Source organism: Sitophilus oryzae, unplaced genomic scaffold (genome assembly GCF_002938485.1).
Source record: "Sitophilus oryzae breed Bouriz unplaced genomic scaffold, Soryzae_2.0 scaffold_1389_pilon_pilon, whole genome shotgun sequence".
Lineage (NCBI taxonomy): Eukaryota > Metazoa > Arthropoda > Insecta > Coleoptera > Curculionidae > Sitophilus > Sitophilus oryzae.
The window spans coordinates 2,244,111-2,262,998 of record NW_022146047.1 but is presented as its reverse complement, the minus strand read 5'-3'; the positions used below and the strand labels follow the sequence as shown (position 1 = coordinate 2,262,998).

The following is an 18,888-nucleotide window of genomic DNA, read 5'->3' as shown; positions in this document are numbered from 1 at the left end:
TCAGTTATGGGGGTGAACCATTTTTGAGATGCACCCCGTATATTTCATATAATAGTTTAGTTCGATTTTTCTTATTACCGATTCTGAACCATCATAGAACTGTGATACGCATGGGCAGAAGGAAATGTGGCAGGTTTTTTGATCTGCGCATACGCAGTAGAGCTTTAGGACGGTTCAGAACCGTTAATAACAAAAAACCGAACTAAGCTATTATACAAAATATATATTTACTATGTATTTGATATATTTTTTTGGTTTCTTTGTAGGTTAATAAACGGTTCGTGATAAGCTATCTTCACGTGCATGGAAAGTTGATAAATAAAGTTGGGTAAGTCACTACATAAATTTTATCACATACATTTTAGTAAGGAAGCAGTAAGGCATGAGACATTTCTCTCTTTTCTGAGGGAAAACATGATTTCCACAGGCCACCGTACAGTATAATATATGAAAACCTTTTTTATAGAGAAAAAAAAGTTGTGTTATGTGAAATCCAAACTGTGGTCCTTTAGCCATATAATGGCCTACCGATTTAGCGAGTATTAAAGGATTTAACAGCAAGAATCCGATTTTACTTTCTTGCCTTTGAACAACAGCACCAAGGAGATTTCTAGACTCTCATCTAACGTCGTTTAACTTCGATGATGAGGTACCGGTGCCATTGTTTCGACGTTGGTGGGATATTGTTCCTTGAGTTTGAATTACTTTTTAACAAATTGGATTGAAACTCGTACGAAATTAGGTAACAAACTAGTAATGAAATTATTCTTTGCATGTAATTCTACTTATTCAAATAATAACATAACTAAAAAATGTCTATACCTATGTGGCGGATTCATCTCTCCAAAAAAATCCTTTATGGGTATTTCACCACTGCACTGCAACGTCAACGGTTTCTTGTAGACATGTCTGTTTTAAAAAAGTAAAGTCTTCTCGAATAGTTGAATTTATATATTTTAAATAATTTTTTTCTTTATTCTTTGTATTTTTTTTGCTTCCGACGACGGAAACTTAACTTTTCGAAACGTTAAGCATTTTTTTTCTTTGTTAGGCAAGTTTGTATAACTGTAAACATAACTTCTGACAAGCAGTATCCGTTTAGGCTTAACGCAGAAGTGTTTACAAAAAATAACTATTTTATTTTGTAGATTTTCTTGCAGTGCAGTGGCGAAATACTCATAAAGGATTTTTTTGGAGAAATAACATAACTACTTGACAGAAAAATTAATCTGTGCGCGATTGTTAAACTGTTATTTATAAATACTATTTTTTTATAATAAATCGTAAGACAGATATAGTTCTAGAGGCGAACATCTATCATTCATAGAGGGGACTGTCATCGTCGAATTTATACGATCGCTATCCGACGGGCAGTAATGACGGTCGTCCGTCTCCGCGGTACAGTCGTTCACTTTTATTAATTCGCTGCCGCTATTTATAAACCTGTCGATGCCCACCGAACTCGCCGGCTCGTCCCATTGTTCCGCGGGAGGGAAGAACGCGAACAAAAAGGATTAGCGGACAGAAGGCATAATTCAAATCGCGAGTTGTCGTCCACGGACAGACAATAAAATCGAGATTAGTTTGCCGGCGTGGCACAATGCTTCGGTGAGTCATGGGACAGATGCTGGTAGTCTCGTGAAGGCAACCAGGGATGTTGAATATTCTTGCGGAGTTGTATTCTTGCGGAAGTCGACGGAAATGTAGGTTGTTTTGTATTTCGAACAGTCATTTCCTACTGTTCATAATACCTATAACTGATTATACGGCGCCACAAAAGTGCAAGATACAAGATATACTTACGTGGATACGTAAATAACTAAAAAAATTGTCCCAAACATATCACCGATAGACTATTATCACAGATTATACAGATTATAATCTTTGTTTTTTCTTTATTGTTTTTCGTGGTTCCAATTTTCGGAATCGGGCACTAGTTAGGTGACTAGTTTGCGCACATAGCACGCCCACTTATGGCCTCTAAAATTGTGCACAGCGCCTGACCAGCACAGTTATTAGAGAGATATCGGAAAACCGAATAGCGTCATCCAGTATTTACGCGTACTTTATGGTTACGATATGCGCGAGTCAATTTTTAACGCAACACCCGCTAATAACGTTACCGCCCTGACATAATTTGCGGATCAATTACACCAAGCGCTCTTTCTAAATAACCTCTGATAACGTTTAAAAATTGCTTAAATGGGCACGTGCGGGTATTTGACAACTGGAGCCGGCCGGCGAGATCTTTTATTTTAGGTTATGTTTGAATTGTTTTGAAGTTGGTTTGTTAGGTAATTATTTTAGGTTATGTTTGAATTGTTTTGAAATTGGTTTGTTAGTTGTTGGTTTTTGTTAGGTAATTTGATATTTAAGTAGCTGGGATTAGTTTTAATTAAATAAATATGGCCCAAAATATGGATTCCACCTCTTCCAATACTAAAGAACCTATAGTCCTAGGTTTACAGCAGATGATGACTTAGCCCTTCTAAGAGAATTCGTTGCTTGTTGCCCTAAACTCACTGGCAGATGTTGAACAATAAAGCACTGGAAATAAGCACTTTACCCCTTTAGTTTTAAAATACCTAGTAAACAAAACAATTTTCAATTTTTTAATTCAAAGTTAGGTTAAGTTTAAATAGCGGACGCGACGCGATCAGAATTCTTTCCGATCCGATAACTATAAATGAAGAGAGTTAATACCACCTCACGTAAAGGAAATAACACCTGGCCTTATTAACGTCCATGCACGCTATTCGGTTTAGCGATATCTCTCTATTACGCTGTTTATTGTTATTTTACGCGAGTTTATTTTTGCGCACAGGAAATTTGACTCGTTTGCACATCGTCATAAAAAACAATTTTCGTACCACGAATTAGGGACAAGATTTTTATCTGTATACTTATAGGATACCTAATCTGTACTATTATCTTATTTCTTTGTTGCACACGCGGTACTGCTACTCTGTCTGTATTAATAAATTATTTACTAAATTATACTAATAACTATATTGTTGCGGGCCGGTGTGGACTCGACCTAACCTCACAATATGGCCAGCCCTCGGATGACGTTAACATCGCATAGACACCGCAATGATTCATTCGTTCGAGAAGAATCGAGTCCCACTGGAATGGACTAGTACATACGAGAACATTCGAAAACCTTCTCTACGCACCTAACGATCTATGGACTATTCTAGAGTTCTTTACCTGTCGGTATAAAAGCCGGCGGCGGTGGCCTACAGGGGGCAGTTATAAATATACCAGTGCAGTTGACGCGCTAAAATTCAAAATAAATTCTTAGTTATAAATCGTTTGTAAATAGTTCTATAAGTCCTTTATCGTTATTGTTTTTGTTAATTAGTGTTAAATAAATAGTGTTTAAATAAATTGTGACTTTCTATCCACACGGAACCGACGAAAAACGTAACAATTGGTGTCAAGTGTGGCGTGTGTGATAGACTAGGAAAATAAAAAGACAGACAATGGCTCCAAAAAAATTGTTGAAAGACTTGAAAGTGTCGGAATTAAAATGCGTACTGGAAGAGAGGGAATGCGAAACAGATGGAAAGAAAAGCATTTTACAAGCCAGACTGAGAGACGTTTTGATTGAGGAAGGTGAGGATCCTGACACATTTTGCTTTGAGCTGGAAGGTGACCTTGACACGTCCTTACAAAACTTAAACGACAATTTGAATTGTTTAAATAATAAAATCAGTGAGAATTCCCAAAAATTAGAAGATAAAATCACAGAAAATTCCCAAAAATTAGAAGATATGATCATAGAAAATTCTAAAGATATACAGGCCAGCTTTAATAATAAAATAATTAATTTAGAAGAAAGTTTAAACAATAAGATTATAGAGAATTCTACGGAACTACAAGACAAAATAACACAAATTGAGGACGATGTAAACAGAAAAATCGAAATTTTACGGGAAGAAATAACGAAGTCAAATTCACCAAAATGTCAAGAAACATCGGAGGGACCGAAACTAGTCGAAAATAGGTATACCTCAAAATCAGTTATGAAACCTCCACAGTTTGACGGAAAAACCGCTTGGGCCAACTACTTTTGCCAATTTGAAGCCGCTGCGAGAGCAAACGGCTGGACAATCGCTGAAAAAGCTACCGCTTTGACTATCGCACTGCGGGGAGATGCGACTGATATCCTGCAGACACTGTCACCATCGGAACAGGGAGATTATCAGCAATTGGTACGACATTTAGAAATGAGGTACGGCCAAGCTCATTTAGAACATGTCTATCATTCCCAGCTAAAAAATCGCATTCAAAACAGCAGTGAGAAGGCTCGCTATGGTGTAACCAAAGAAGATCAACGAGACCTCTTTTCCGTGCCTCCTGATTATTCGCTCGCTCATTGTGTGGCTCGAGATTTGCGGATGTCCAGAGGAATCGCTGCGACGTTCAATGAGAAGTTTGGGCGTGTCGGAGAACTACGCCGACAGGATCCAGAGGTTGGAAGCGTCTTTAGGCTAACCGACAATGCACATGGTCAAGCAAGGCACATCTTCTACCTGGTCACCAAGGAATGGTCCCCGAGTAAGCCGACTTATCTCAATCTATGGAAGACCCTGATTGAACTGAGAGAAGCCCTGCTAAACAATAACATTGCACGATTAGCCATTCCGAAGCTGGCGTGTGGACTCGATGGTTTGAGTTGGCGTACAATCCGGAACATGATTGAAGTCTTGTTCAGATTTACGGGAATCGAGATCCTCGTTTGCTGCTACAACCCAAAGCTGAGATCGGGAGAGAAAACGGTAGACTGCTATTTCTACCAGACTTCGCAATGTACCAGGGGCCAGCTTTGCAAATACCTTCATTCACCGTATACATCTCGGGACGAGCATGTGCCTAAGAAGGGGGCAGTGTTGCGAGCCGGTGTGGACTCGACCTAACCTCACAATATGGCCCGCCCTCGGATGACCTTAACATCGCATAGACACCGCAATGATTCATTCGTTCGAGAAGAATCGAGTCCCACTGGAATGGACTAGTACATACAAGAACATTCGAAAACCTTCTCTACGCACCGAACGATCTATGGACTATTCTAGAGTTCTTTACCTGTCGGTATAAAAGCCGGCGGCGGTGGCCTACAGGGGGCAGTTATAAATATACCAGTGCAGTTGACGCGCTAAAATTCAAAATAAATTCTTAGTTATAAATCGTTTGTAAATAGTTCTATAAGTCTTTTATCGTTATTGTTTTTGTTAATTAGTGTTAAATAAATAGTGTTTAAATAAATTGTGACTTTCTATCCACACGGAACCGACGAAAAACGTAACAATATTAATAAAGAAACCTAAAATTAACTTAGAACTAAACATATTTTTGCATTCCTTGTAATATCAAAGATATACAAACACATATTCATTTGAAAGTCAAAATAAAAGCTTCATAAAAAGTCAACGCAATGAAAATAAGGTTATGAGTTTTAAGCCATTGACGTCATTTACTTGGCCCATACTCTTCTTTATTTTGTAATGGCGCATGTCAGTTGAAATCCGAGAAACTTTTTTTTTTGGAAATAGATTTGTGTTTCTGTAAACGTTCTATCTTTTTTTAATCGTTCTATAACTAGTATTAATTTTTTACAAGTTCTATGTCAATTTTTAGGGTTCCGTACCCAAAGTGTAAAAACGGGAACCCTATTACTAAGACTTCGCTGTCCGTCCGTCCGTCTGTCACAAAGGTCTATCTTATGAACCGTTATAGCTAGACAGTTGAAATTTTTACGGATAATGCATTTATGTGGCCGCTATAAGAACGAATACTAAAAACAGAATTAAATAAATGTTTATAAATAAAAAAGTACTTTCACTTGTAACCCCTAAAAGATTCAAGGCAAAATTTATGTAGTTTGGCAAAAGCTCTGGGAAATACTGAAAATAAGAAAATAATAAGGAAGCCACGCTAGACGCTAGAGTTTTGGGGGTTAGGTTAGATTGGTTTTGGCGCTGATACGCATAGCGTCTTTTGTATTTTTCTAATAAAAATTGATAAAATTTAAGTGGTGAAGTTTGAATTTTCTGTATTCTTACACACTAAACATTATCTTTTTAGTAAGAATTTTACATGGAATCTTTCAAGTCCTCGGTGGTCGCGTGGATAAAAAGCGTTAGGATTTTACGCTGCTATGACGTTGGAGCCGTAGTAAGACAGGTTCGAATTAAGTAGTTCTAGTCAAGGCGACTTTTTTTTAATCGTTTTTTTTAATTTTTACATAATAAAAAATGAAGAAACACATTATTAAAAATTGTATTAATCAACAAAAAATTTGTAAAAAGTAAAAATAAATATGTAAAAAATATTTATTTTTACTTTTTACATATTTATTGTTGATTAATACAATTTTTAATAATGTGTTTCTTCATTTTTTTAAATTACTTATACGCGCATTTAAAATTTCAGCTAAATCCGAAAAAGTTTATAATAATATAGTGTCTAATGTTGTATAGATGGAACCCTTCGTGCGCGGGTCCGACTCGCACTTGACCAATTTTTAGTAAATGACGTCTAGAGATTGACTGGGCCAAAATTATCATCGATTGTCATTCCCTAGTAGAGATGAGCAAAAAATTATAAATCGTAGCGATTTTTAAATTTGCAATTGCAATCTTGGCTCTCGTAGGAAACTGTGATTGCGATTTCTTCTATTTGCGAGTTTCAATTTAGGCGACTACTATTAATATATAATCGCAGCAATTACTATAGCTGTTATTTGCGACCCTGTTGTGATTTGCGATTTTGCTGTGATTGTGATTTTGTAAACTGGGACCGTAATTTCTATCTGCGAGTTTGAATTTTTAGGAGTTGCGATTTGCGATATTGCTGCGAATGTAATTTTGTGGCCTATTGAAGCATTTTACTGCGATTGAATTTTCTCTCTGATATTATTTATTTATAGAGAAGGTATTATTTTCTAGGACCACGATCAATAATATACCGGGTGTTTCTCAAGAGTGGTTCACCCCTATAACTTTTTTAATTTTTCTGATAAAAAAAAACGAGATTTGGTATCTTAGTATATGACATGAATTAGGATTGATTGAATTGCATCGGAAATTGCTACAACTTTTGATTTTTAAATGGCACCCTCGGTATTTTTTACTTTATTCAATAGAAAATAACACTCTGAATAGAATGGCAATTTCTGGCATTTTCGCTAAAAAAATTGTATTATAAATTTTATTCTAGAATATCATGGCTATGTTATAAACACTAATTTTTAATCAAGATGCCTCGGAAAAATAGATTCGATTGTTTGTTGTTTTTCCCGGCCAGTTAAAACATACCATGTATTTTTAATCATATCTCAATTTTTTCAAATGGTGCGAGGGTGGCGCTAGATCTAAAGGAACTAGAGGAACTAAATAAAAGACTAGTTTACGTACGGATCGGCCAGCGCGATTGATGCTAGGCAGGCGTGGGGAGTGCCAGCCTTATGTTATCGGATTCGGACCTAGAGGAGCTAATTAAAAGACTAGTTCACGGGAATCTATTCAGTCTGCATATCCGAGATATAATACAAGGCGACGACGATAGATTCGGCCTTATCTATTGCCACAGCCGGCGTAATTACCACAGAAAATTGTCGTGGATACCGTTTTTGATTTTTAGTTTGTTCTGTAAATATTTTATGGGAATGTTTTATTTTAGGTCCCTAAAATTGAGAAATATCTTATAAAACGAAGTAGATATTCCGAATTTTTAGTCAAAAACAAAAATCTTGAAGTGAGGAAAATGCAATTTTTCGTAAAATTTTCGTAATATTTGCTCCAATTGATTTGTGATATAGTTTTATAAACTCTGATTTGAGTTTCATTTTTAATTTTTTTTATCTGCAATAAAACTTACCTATATGTTTTTAACATACACAATTACACGTCTCGTTATATTTCGTACATTATAAAAATTATACAGATCATACTGTGAATAGTTCTGACTGACAACGAAACCCATTAGCAAGCAACGGGGATGTCAATGTTAGTAGGGAACTATTGTGAACTAAAGACCTAGTTCAAGGAACTATTCCTCTGGAGGAATTAGAACTAAGGAACTAGTTCCTTACAAGGAAGTAGAATTCCCACCTCTAATGTGTCCTGTGGAAATCATGCCATCTCTCGGCGCACAGACTTAATTTTAGGCTATTACGTTTCAAAGTACCGTATGATCGAAAAAAAAACGTCGTCAGCGATGGCTGTGAAATGAAGATCGCTGTCATTTTATATGTAAAATTATATGGGGAATGTCATAGATGTTCATTTCCAGGCCAACTGGATGCGTTTTTTTTTTCGATTATACGGTGCTTTGAAACGTTATAAGCTAAAAATTAAGTCTGTGCAACGAGAGAGAGTATATCGAGATAAGTTAATTTAACCATTGGATATATATTTTTTCATAAAGTTGCTTTTATTTTCTAGCATGGAGAGTTTTCAAGATGCAGCTATGCAGATGTTAAAAGAGTTCAGAGTTCTTTTGCAGCACTCGCCGGTTCCATTACCTTCCAATAGATTTTTACAGTTGTTGGCTCTGAATATGTTTGCCATTGAGAGCACGCAGCTTAAGGGTAAGTCATATATAGTTTTATAAAATTGTGTTTTGGTTTCCAACTAAATGAAAAACATATTTCGTTTGGAAAAAAATGAGCCATTTTTTCAGTTAATTATTTTACGAGATATTCTCTGCTTGAATGTGCTGAATATTTTCATGGCGGATTCTTCTGTGTCATGATTATTGATGATTTCATAAAACGCCGCCTGGCGACAGAACAGTTAAATGACACCGCATCTAAGAAATCGTAAAACAATAAATAGTTAACTTGCTTGCGGACCACCGAGGCTGTCTCCTATTTTAAGAGAGTGTCGTGGAGCGAAACGAGGCTTCAAAGTAGCGAGTTTTACGACGGAAGTCACAAATCATCAAAAAAGATGCCCTAAGCATCTTCAGAGGAGGCCATAAAGCTGAAAGCTTTGCCTAGCGATGAGGTGTAACGGTGTAAAATAAATTTTATTTTTTATTTTCTTCAATAAAATAACGCTGTTAGACTACTGATTGGGATGTATGAATTCACCACCCGAACGACGACTTTTATTATTATTACCTGCTATAACCATTTTTGTACTAAGATTATAAAAAAATATACAGGGTGTCCCAATATTCCGTGGATATAGAATTACTACGTATTTTTGGAATCAAAATAAGTTCATTGGACATAACTTACCTTTATACAAAAGTGCTTCGTTTGTTCGTTAGAGGGCATCAAACTTTAAAAATATAAACATATTTTTTAAAATACATATTTTAAGAATCGATATTCCGATTTGAATGAGATTTGGGGCGCTTTAACATTTGATATTCACAAAAATCAAGAAGAATTGCGGAAAGGACGAAAACTACCCCCACCTCTACATAAATTTTAGTAGAAATATTTTCCGAAATTCAGAAATTTTTATAATAATTCTACCGACAACTGATTTTTTTTTTCGTAAAATAGTCCTAGTATATACTACATTTTTTGTCTCTTGTAAAAAACGCCACATCGCATAGTTCTTGAGAAAAAAAATTTGAAAAATATTTTGTTACAGAGATCTACGAACAGGGAGTTCCAATATTCCGTGGACATAGACCTACGTATTTTTTGGAACAAAATAAGTTAATTGTACATAATTTACCTCCACACGAAAGTGTTTCTTTTGTCCGTTAGAGAGCACCAATCAAAAATAAACTGCAACATTAATGAATCTAAAATTTATTTATTTTTTAAGCTTTTTATGAAGCTTACGGTCATACCGTGCTGGCAACTGTTACTTTTGGGTCAGTATTTACATGTGTGGAATTAAATCGCATAGGGATCTTATTAAGTCGGAGTGAGAGAAATGCGACGGTGTGCTGTTGCGGCGTTGCCGGTACGCCTTTCCCTACTAATCGCGATCGCAAATCGCTTATTTTTAAAAGCCTTTTTAGCCGACCATACCAACAGGTATGGTAGGCTATAAGATCGGCAAAAAAAAGTTTTTTTAATTTCACTCAAAATGAGTTATTTGGGTCATAAATGACCTAAATACAAAATATTTTCATGATGTCTGCCTGTCTGTCTGTCCGTCTGTCTGTAATACGATAACTCAAAAACCGCTAAACCGATTTTAACCAAATTTGGCACAAAAATACTGTGGCACCCGAGAATCTGGCCATTAGTTTTTGGTGGGGGTGGGGGTTGGTAAGGGGGTAACTCCAAAATTACAGTAGCTTAGGAATAATATTTGCAACAAAATTTGTAATAACATGAAAATCAGTCAAAGTTGCAGTTTTTGAGATAATTGAAATTAAAAGAACTGCCTACCAACTTTTTATTAAGGCTATACGTGCCTCCCGGCGCCAATTTTTTTCGAAAAGATAACTCGATAAAATCATTAGATATCTTTCTAAGCATCTGAAATGGAATTATAAGGATATCGTTAGGGTGTCTCATTTTTTTACAACGAGAAAACGTCGCGAGAAAAAATCGCGATAATATAAAAACTCAACTTTTTAACACATAACACGCCATAACTTAAGAACCACTTTAGAAACGTTTTTCTTATTTTGAAGATCGGATCCTTTACAATATGCTTAAATAAGAAAAATTCGATAAGGTTGCTTTTTTTTCCATTCAAAAATTTTAAACAATCCATTCATTTACTTTTAGCGCATATCAAATTTCAGCAATCGTTTAACTTTCTTATTTATAAAGATTTTCACATACTGTCTGCGAAGAAAATATAACAGAAATATTAAGAAAGGTTTTGAAAAAACTACAATCAATTATTTCTAATAGATTTCGAGATATCGATTTTTGAATTCAGAGTTCTGATAGCGCGACCACTGTCGAACATCAACTCAATTCCACTTGTTTTTTACCAAAAATGCAAGTGTTTCTAACTTGCACTTAAATCTTAAAGTTATAGGGAAAATATAACGACTCATTAATAAATAAACAAATAAATGTGCATAGTTTAGTTTATAGTCGGTTTATTTCATACCTTTGGCAACGTGCTTACTGTTCTCTCTTTGTTCAGTACATTATAAACTCATTGTACTCTTCTTACATACGGAAATCTCTACTAGATTATTAGCGCATCATATATTTTGTGCGCCTACATAGCTTGATGTGACAAGAAACATATTCTGGAAGTCAGCTCATCGTAATTAGTTTACAGTATCGTAAAGAATACGCAGTGGCGTTTTTTACGAGAGACAAAATATTTAGAAAATATTAAAAGGGCCATTTTACGAAAAAAAATCGGTCGTGGGTTTGGAAAATATTTATATTAAAATTTATGTAGGGGTGGGGGTAATTTTTACCCTTGCCTTGTTTTTTTATTTTTGTGAATGTTAAAGCACTTGGCAAAACATAGAAACCCCAAATCTCATTCAAATCGGAATAACGGTTCTTAAAATATCTTAAAAAATGTTTTTAAACTTTGATGCCCTCCAACGGATCAACAAAGCACTTTTCTATATAAGAACATAAACATCATAAACATAAACATCTTTAATTTGATCATCATAGTAAACATCTTTAATTGATTTAAATTTTAATTCGGTATTAGGTATTTTTAAAACAGAAGCGAGATAGAAACATCACTGAAAAATACAAGATAATAAATATTATAGTTGGCCATATTAAACAGGCTAACACTGTCTACATGTGTGTATTCTAATTATGCATAGGTTATGGCAATAATAGATTATATTTTTGATTTCTTACTGTTTGATATTAGTTTTGTAAAAAAAACGGAACAACTGTTTAAGTCGTAAAAATGACGATTGAATCTCTCTACAGAATATTCTAACGAACTAATAAATGAACGTGTGACGGTAATAAATGCATTTAATAATCTTCCTTGTTATGATAAAACAGGTACCCGCATCGTTCGTTAGCACTCTGAACAAGACCCGACAAAATAAAATTCGTTTATTTTAGTTTGACCCAGGAATTGAACTATTCTCTGTCCTAAGACAATAAATTGGGAATTTGTTTTAGTCTTAACGTACTTGAATATTAATTCTGCAAGTCTAAAAGCGCGCTTTCTTTCAAAAGTCAAGTCAACTGATCAAGTCTCTTGCATTCATTTCGCATGAATGTAATATGACCGTCTAACTAAAACCTTGCATATTACGATTGATTGTCCCGAATTATTGTCTGAAATAAATATATCTGTACCTCAGAGAGTTTTGAGGGAATTCGATTTTTTGATGTTCCTTTTCACGGAACTAATTATGGTTCGTGGTCCTCTATAACACGTTTTTTTGTGACAGCAAATGAATTGGCCACGAGTACTGACATTTATTTTTTTAATGACTCATTGAATATGTTTGGCTTAAAAATAAATAAAACTCTGTAATATGTATTGTTTTATTATAAGTTTAACTATAAACTAAACTAAACTATTTTAAATATGAAATTATGTCTGGCTTTTGTCGGTAACCTCTTTAATTTAACTAAATTTATATTGGGTGCTAGTGCGCTACTGTTGTTTATTGAGTTTTTTTTCATTATTTGCATCGTTTTGCATTTATTACGCATTTTTATCTTTTATTTTTGTAAAAAAATGACCTGTCCGTTAATAAACATTTATTTGTCCCCATTTCTTGAGTTATAACTCATCATGCAGTCCCAGGGCTTTGACAAGAGCCAGTATCTGAGACGGTTTTACAGAGGGTAGTTCTCCATCTCTGATATCAGGCGGATCAAAGTTTATGCCACGAATGGTTGTCGTCTCGGCGCACTCAGTGATGAGGGTTTCTGGTGTCCCATTCTCTCCACAGCCGTTTTTTCATCGCTTCAGTCTACTGAAGTGCTCATTGAGGAGACAGTGTCCTGTTAAAAACCGTTGTCTTAGACCGTTGCAGGATCTCAATTCCAGGTTACGGAGAGTCTTCGAAGTTCTTGAGTTCCGCTTTTAGTTGGTTTCCACTTGGGAAAGAGAACGGTTCTGGTCCAGTTAGTGGAGTGTTCGCTCCTTCAAATGAGTTGCTTTATGTCACAGTTTACTATTTTTTTATTTATTTTTTTAGCTACTAGTGTTCAAGAGGTGTATTTAGTAAGGCGTCAAGTAGGTTGTCAGAAGATTTCTGTGAAGTTTATCATTATTTATGAAAATATGACTGTACTCGCATATTGAACAGAATCCGAAATATAAAATTAGGGAAAGAAGAGTAATTTCTAACTTGTTTTTTTTTAAATTTAACTGTTTTTTAATTCTGGGTGTAACTTTTTCGAAAAAGAAATTAAATTAATTTGTGTTTACCCTTATTTTTTTGTAATCTCTAGGATCTTTTTACTGTAGCTTGATATTAATTTCAATGTACATTTTCTTCTTTTACGTCTAGATGTTTCATGCAATAAACTTTGTGCCAGTTTTCTTGTTAAAATAATTTTTTGCATCTTGAAGTACAGCCTTACCCACTGTCGCCATTGATTGAACATATTCAACTAGTAGAAGTTTTTTGATATCAAAACGCGCACTTTTAATAAAAGTATTTTGACGTAATCGTTACCTTTCGTGAATTGCACTGTATTTTTATTTATATTGTGATATTGGCTTGGCAGATTTGTTATATTTGATTTGCCAATCTACGGCCAATGCCCTTCGGCGAACTTGTTAAAACTTGGTTGAATTTTTTTTGCTGTTTACAGTACATTATGCTTTTCTCCAAATCTGTTTACTTACTAAATTATGTACAGTATCGTGTTTACTTTGTGCATTTCCGGTTAAATATACGGTGGGACATTCTCCAATCTTTTTTCATTTTATCGTTGATTTTATTCTGGAGAAGACATTTGTTAATGTGTTCTGCAATTCGGTTGTATCAAAGAGTAAACCTACGAGCTTTTCGGTTTATTCATTATAAAGCATTTTTGCTAATAAGCAGATTTTTTAGTGTCCGTTTTTTAGTAGGAAATATATTTTGGAGAATGGATCCAGCTTTTAGGTCGACATTTATGAATGTCCTCGTATGTAAACGACGTCGACCAACAATAAACCGTTGATTTGTTGGAAATCGTCGTTATCATGTCAAATAAAGAAACGTTTTTTGTCTGATTTCTCAAGCTTTTCGATATGATAACTACAATGATGTCATCAATCAATAGGCTTTGAAATTAATGACGATCGATTATATGTTACGAGCAATAAATCCGTAATACGAGTTAAGGAATTATGTTATGGTTAGCGTAGTTTTATATTAAAACTGAACAGGAAACAATGCAACATACCTAAGATGTCAACCTATAATTTTGTCAGTGTCAAATTATATTTTCTAAACCCATAGATAAATGAAACTAGTTTAGTTTGGGAAGTGCCCATAAGGACAATGTAAACACTATTTGGCGCTATTCTTGCAACGGTTGCGACCTAAAGCTTTTGATAATTTCGGATCGGTTCGGCTTTTTCCGGAATTATATCGCCAAATATTATTTATTCAAATTTATTATTTTCTTTTAATTTTTACAATAAAATACAGTGAGTTGCATACAAGAAACTTCATTTTATATAAGTACATGTATGTGAAATACCTATGAAACATTGGAAACCGACGTTATGCCACGATCCACGATGGTTTTTGCAGTTCACAACACAGTTTTATAGTTTTTAATGCCACTTTTTCACAGTTATCACGGGTTTGAGTAAATAAAATTTAAATTAAACACACAATCTATATATATATATATATATATATATATATATATATATATATATATATATATAATGCTAATGTTTATCTGTGTCGTCTCTACTGAAGTAACGACTTGCTTTAGAAAGTTGCTTTTATTACTAAAAGATAACTAATTGGCTCTTCTAAAAACTGTCGTCGCCGGATTTTTTGTTTTTCATTTAATTAACAAAAAATAAAAAGTATTTTTTTTCTGATGTTGTGGCGGATGCGCCAGGCTTTAACTAGTATAGCAATAATTACTTTGAGAATGGACGCTTTAAACACTTTTCGGTATTTTTTCAATGAGGGCGGTTTAAATTTTGAAAGATTTTATAATTTTTGAAGATTCTGACTTTGACAAGAGAAACTTATTTCTGTTATTGTTTGGCGGTTGTTCTTAGCAACCGCTATAGCAGCGCCAGATCGCGTACAACCATGATACAAAGAAAACAAGGTATGATCGATAGCGGCTCCAATTTCGTTCAGTTTGCGCATATCACCTGTGATGTCATACGCCATACAAAAAATATCCATATTGTTCAATTGCCACTAAAAAATAGACTTAAAATAGGGAAGAATTAGGACATAACCTCAAAAGTTATGTCAAATCAATGAGCTTGACATATGAAAAGTAATTTTGACATTATCATGTGTCATCAGTTTGACGATTTGAAATTATCGCGCGGAGCTTGCCGACCAATGGTACAGTTAGCACCTGTGACGTAGTGACCAAACTTGCGCAATATCATATCTTGTTTTCTTTGTATCATGGCGTACAACGGTCGCGACCCAAAAAAATATATATTTTGACGGGCTTTTCAATCTAAATTTATTTCCTTTATCTATGTCTAAACCTTAGGATTGAACCTTGTCTAATTTGATCAAGATTTGAATTACAAAAATTAAAAAAATGCTAACCGTAGGTACTGTAACATACTAACGTCGACAGTATAACAAATTGCATTCAATCAGGGGCCGGAAAGTGAAATAGCAAAAGCGGTTCCACCGTTTCCACGGAAATTTCAAATAAAATACTTCCAGCCTCAGGCGCTAGGTGGTAGTGCAATTAATTTTTAGGTTAAGAAGTTGCTACTAGTTATTGCCAGATGGCGTTCAATCAGATTTTTTTGTAGTTTCCATTGTTTCCAACGGCCATTGTCATACTATTGTCAAATTCTCAAAAAATATTGTCGTTGTCATAGCGGCAATCATAATATTATCAAAAATGATTATCAAAACGTTTTTCAAACTATAATTTGTTATATATGTGTCATAGACTAATGTCATGTACTAGAGATAGATTGGACACTGATATAAAACAAATGGGTCCGTCATTTAGAGCCACCTGGTGACCCGGAAGAAACTAATGGAGAGTTTTGGCATAACATAATTTTAGCATTCCGTTATTTATTAACGCTAACTAAAACGGTAACGTTATTCAAGCTCAAAATTACTCCTTGTAAAATATAAAATAATAAATATAGACTTTTTTGTTGCCCATTTTATGTTTTATTAGATCATTAGAAGTGTAACATAATTAAAACAAAATTAAAATATATACATACATTTTAAAACACCAACAATAGAGCACATAGCGCCTATTTTTTGATTTAACAAATAAATTATATAGCAAATATATTATACTACTAATTAACTGTTACTGTTAGACTACTAATTAACTGTTACAAAAAATACTATATATTACCAACTATGTACTTACTTATTTATGATTAAACTATTTTTTTTATTTGGTTCATAAATTTATAATTTCTAAAATGTCAGAATGACTTTAATAAAAAAGTTTAGTATCTAACACGAAAATGATGATCGACTCTAAATATCAGAATGCACAAACTAATAAAAACACAAACTATAAACACAAATCACTGAAATCACCGAACTTTCCGATAAATCAGGAATATCTGAATTAATGATTATTTAAATAATGATCAAAATAATGATTTAAAAATAACTTGGCGGATCACCAACATTTTGTTCAACATGTCAACCATAAAATAATTAAATGTCAACATGATGTCAACTAGACAAAAACTAGACCACAGACAATAGTCAACATAGACTGTCATGTCATCTTCATATATAAATTAGAAACCTGTACTTTAATGTCTTTTGCGCCGTCTGGCGATGCGGAAGAAACTAAATTTGGAGTTCTATAAAATTACCATTGAGTGTCTAGGGCATAATATGTGTTTTTATTATACAATTCCTTTTTTTGTGGCCCTAAAAATATAATGAAAATCTTTTATTTTTGCCATCATTTAAGTACCTATTTATATTTACTCCATTTACAAAAATTTGATCGTATTACGTTGGTCTTGTTTTATTATAATAAACGATGTTTAAATATTTGACTTATAAATAAAAACTTTAAATAATAAATAATATTTACACATGTTTGGCTTTAATTTGATTTAATAATTGTATAAATTATACTGTTAAATCTTATTTTTTACACATCACAACGATACTTGTTATTAGTATTGTTGAATTCGTGTAAAAAATAAGATTTAATAATCAAATTTAATTATTTTAGAGTAAAATTCAATAAATCCTCTCATTTAAAAAGCCCGCGCTTCGATCCATTTAAAACAAGCCCTACTCAATAGATGGCGCCACTTCTGTAGGACCATTTTTCAGTATGGCAGAGTCCATTCTTTTTCTAGCTAGGTATATTCTTTGCATTCAATCATAGGTTGACAACTTAATGTACGTTGACAAACGGCTTGTCCAAAATTGTTTAAATTTGACATGTGTATTCAGCCATACGCAAACTTTTAATAAACCTATTTACGACTTTGCTGTAACCAATATTTGGATAGTTCAAAATTTCTATGGGACTTCCTGTTTCCAACGCCGATGCACCCGGTATGTTTGGCTGCGCAAATTATTTTTTTGGACAGGTATAACAAACAAATTAAATCAGCTGTTACAAATTAAATACTTATTTGCATGTCTAGTATATGACTAGATTGTAATATATTTTACAGTGCGTTGTAGTTTAGATTAAACAATCGGAACAATCTTCAAAAGATAAATTAATCAAACAAAAGGGTGTACTCCGATAATTCATTCACAACCTGTTATCAAGTAAATCGCAGTGGTTCAATTTCTCGGTCGACTTTTCTGTCAGTTCGGACTTAGAAGCCTAGGAAGTACAGGTGTACCGTTGGTCGACGCCATAGGGAAATTCTACAGGTGCCCAGCCCAAGCGGCTCATCTTGCGCGGGTCGCAGCCGCAGCGGGTTTTCCGCAAAAATTCGATTCGATTTTTCAACAGAAAGTAGCACGTCGGATGGCCATAAACAATATTTAGCTATGCTAATTAATTTATTGTCGATGTTAATAATAGGTTCGTTGCCGGTGAGTGGTCGATGGGAAAGTTTATTCGGAATGGTTGAATCTGAATTATAATTTATAACGATTTTTAACATTCTTTGCTTTTCGGAATTGATAGATTTTTAGATTACGAGATTATGGCCACCGTATGTATGGTATTGTTTTAAATACAGCTTTAAATGCAGTTTGCTTAAATTCAGGGTGCAAAAAAATCATGTTTTTTTTTAAATAAAGAAAATCGATTTTTATATTTTAATAAGATTTTTTTACTTTAATCGGATTTTTTTTATTTTAATCAATTTTGCATTTAAAGTCCTATTCTAAATGGCTAAATCTCTGGTAACTCTGTTCGATATTGGCAATATTAACATTTCTACTTTGCGTGTCGTTTTGCCACATCGGTCACCGATATATTTTATTCTCAAACTTTGCCGATGACCCTAATTCCGCAAAAAAATATCGGCCGCTTAAATCAAAGGGATTTTTTTTTGGAAATTATCATCACTGTCTTAAGTCGAGAATAAAATTAGTACCATCTAATGTTCCAAGTGCAAAGTACTTATTGCAGAACAAAATGTTGGTAGAAATGGCGGAAGTTAGCTTGATCAACATTCAGCTGTTTCAGAAAAGCTATAAGTAGAGGTAGATGGCCGATTCTGCGCCAGGAGGAGGAGCAGAGGAGGGAGCGTACAGCGCATGCGCTAGGAGGAGGGGTACAGCGCAGTCGTGAGGAGGAGGGGTACAGCGCAGGCGCGAGGAGTGGGGGACTGTCACCTGTCACCTGTCAAACGTCAAACGTCAATC

The 18,888-nt window shown here is 34.2% G+C and overlaps 1 protein-coding gene across 2 annotated transcripts in view; it reads left to right on the top strand.

The window, feature by feature from the left end:
* Positions 1 to 18,888, top strand: part of LOC115875527 — a 141,374-nt gene that overhangs the window by 24,589 nt on the left and 97,897 nt on the right. For both annotated transcript variants that reach the window (XM_030891008.1, XM_030891007.1), the window contains exons 19-20: positions 267 to 328; positions 8,451 to 8,596. In XM_030891008.1, the coding sequence (XP_030746868.1) occupies positions 267 to 328; positions 8,451 to 8,596 (208 nt within the window). The remainder of the gene's footprint in view (positions 1 to 266; positions 329 to 8,450; positions 8,597 to 18,888) is intronic.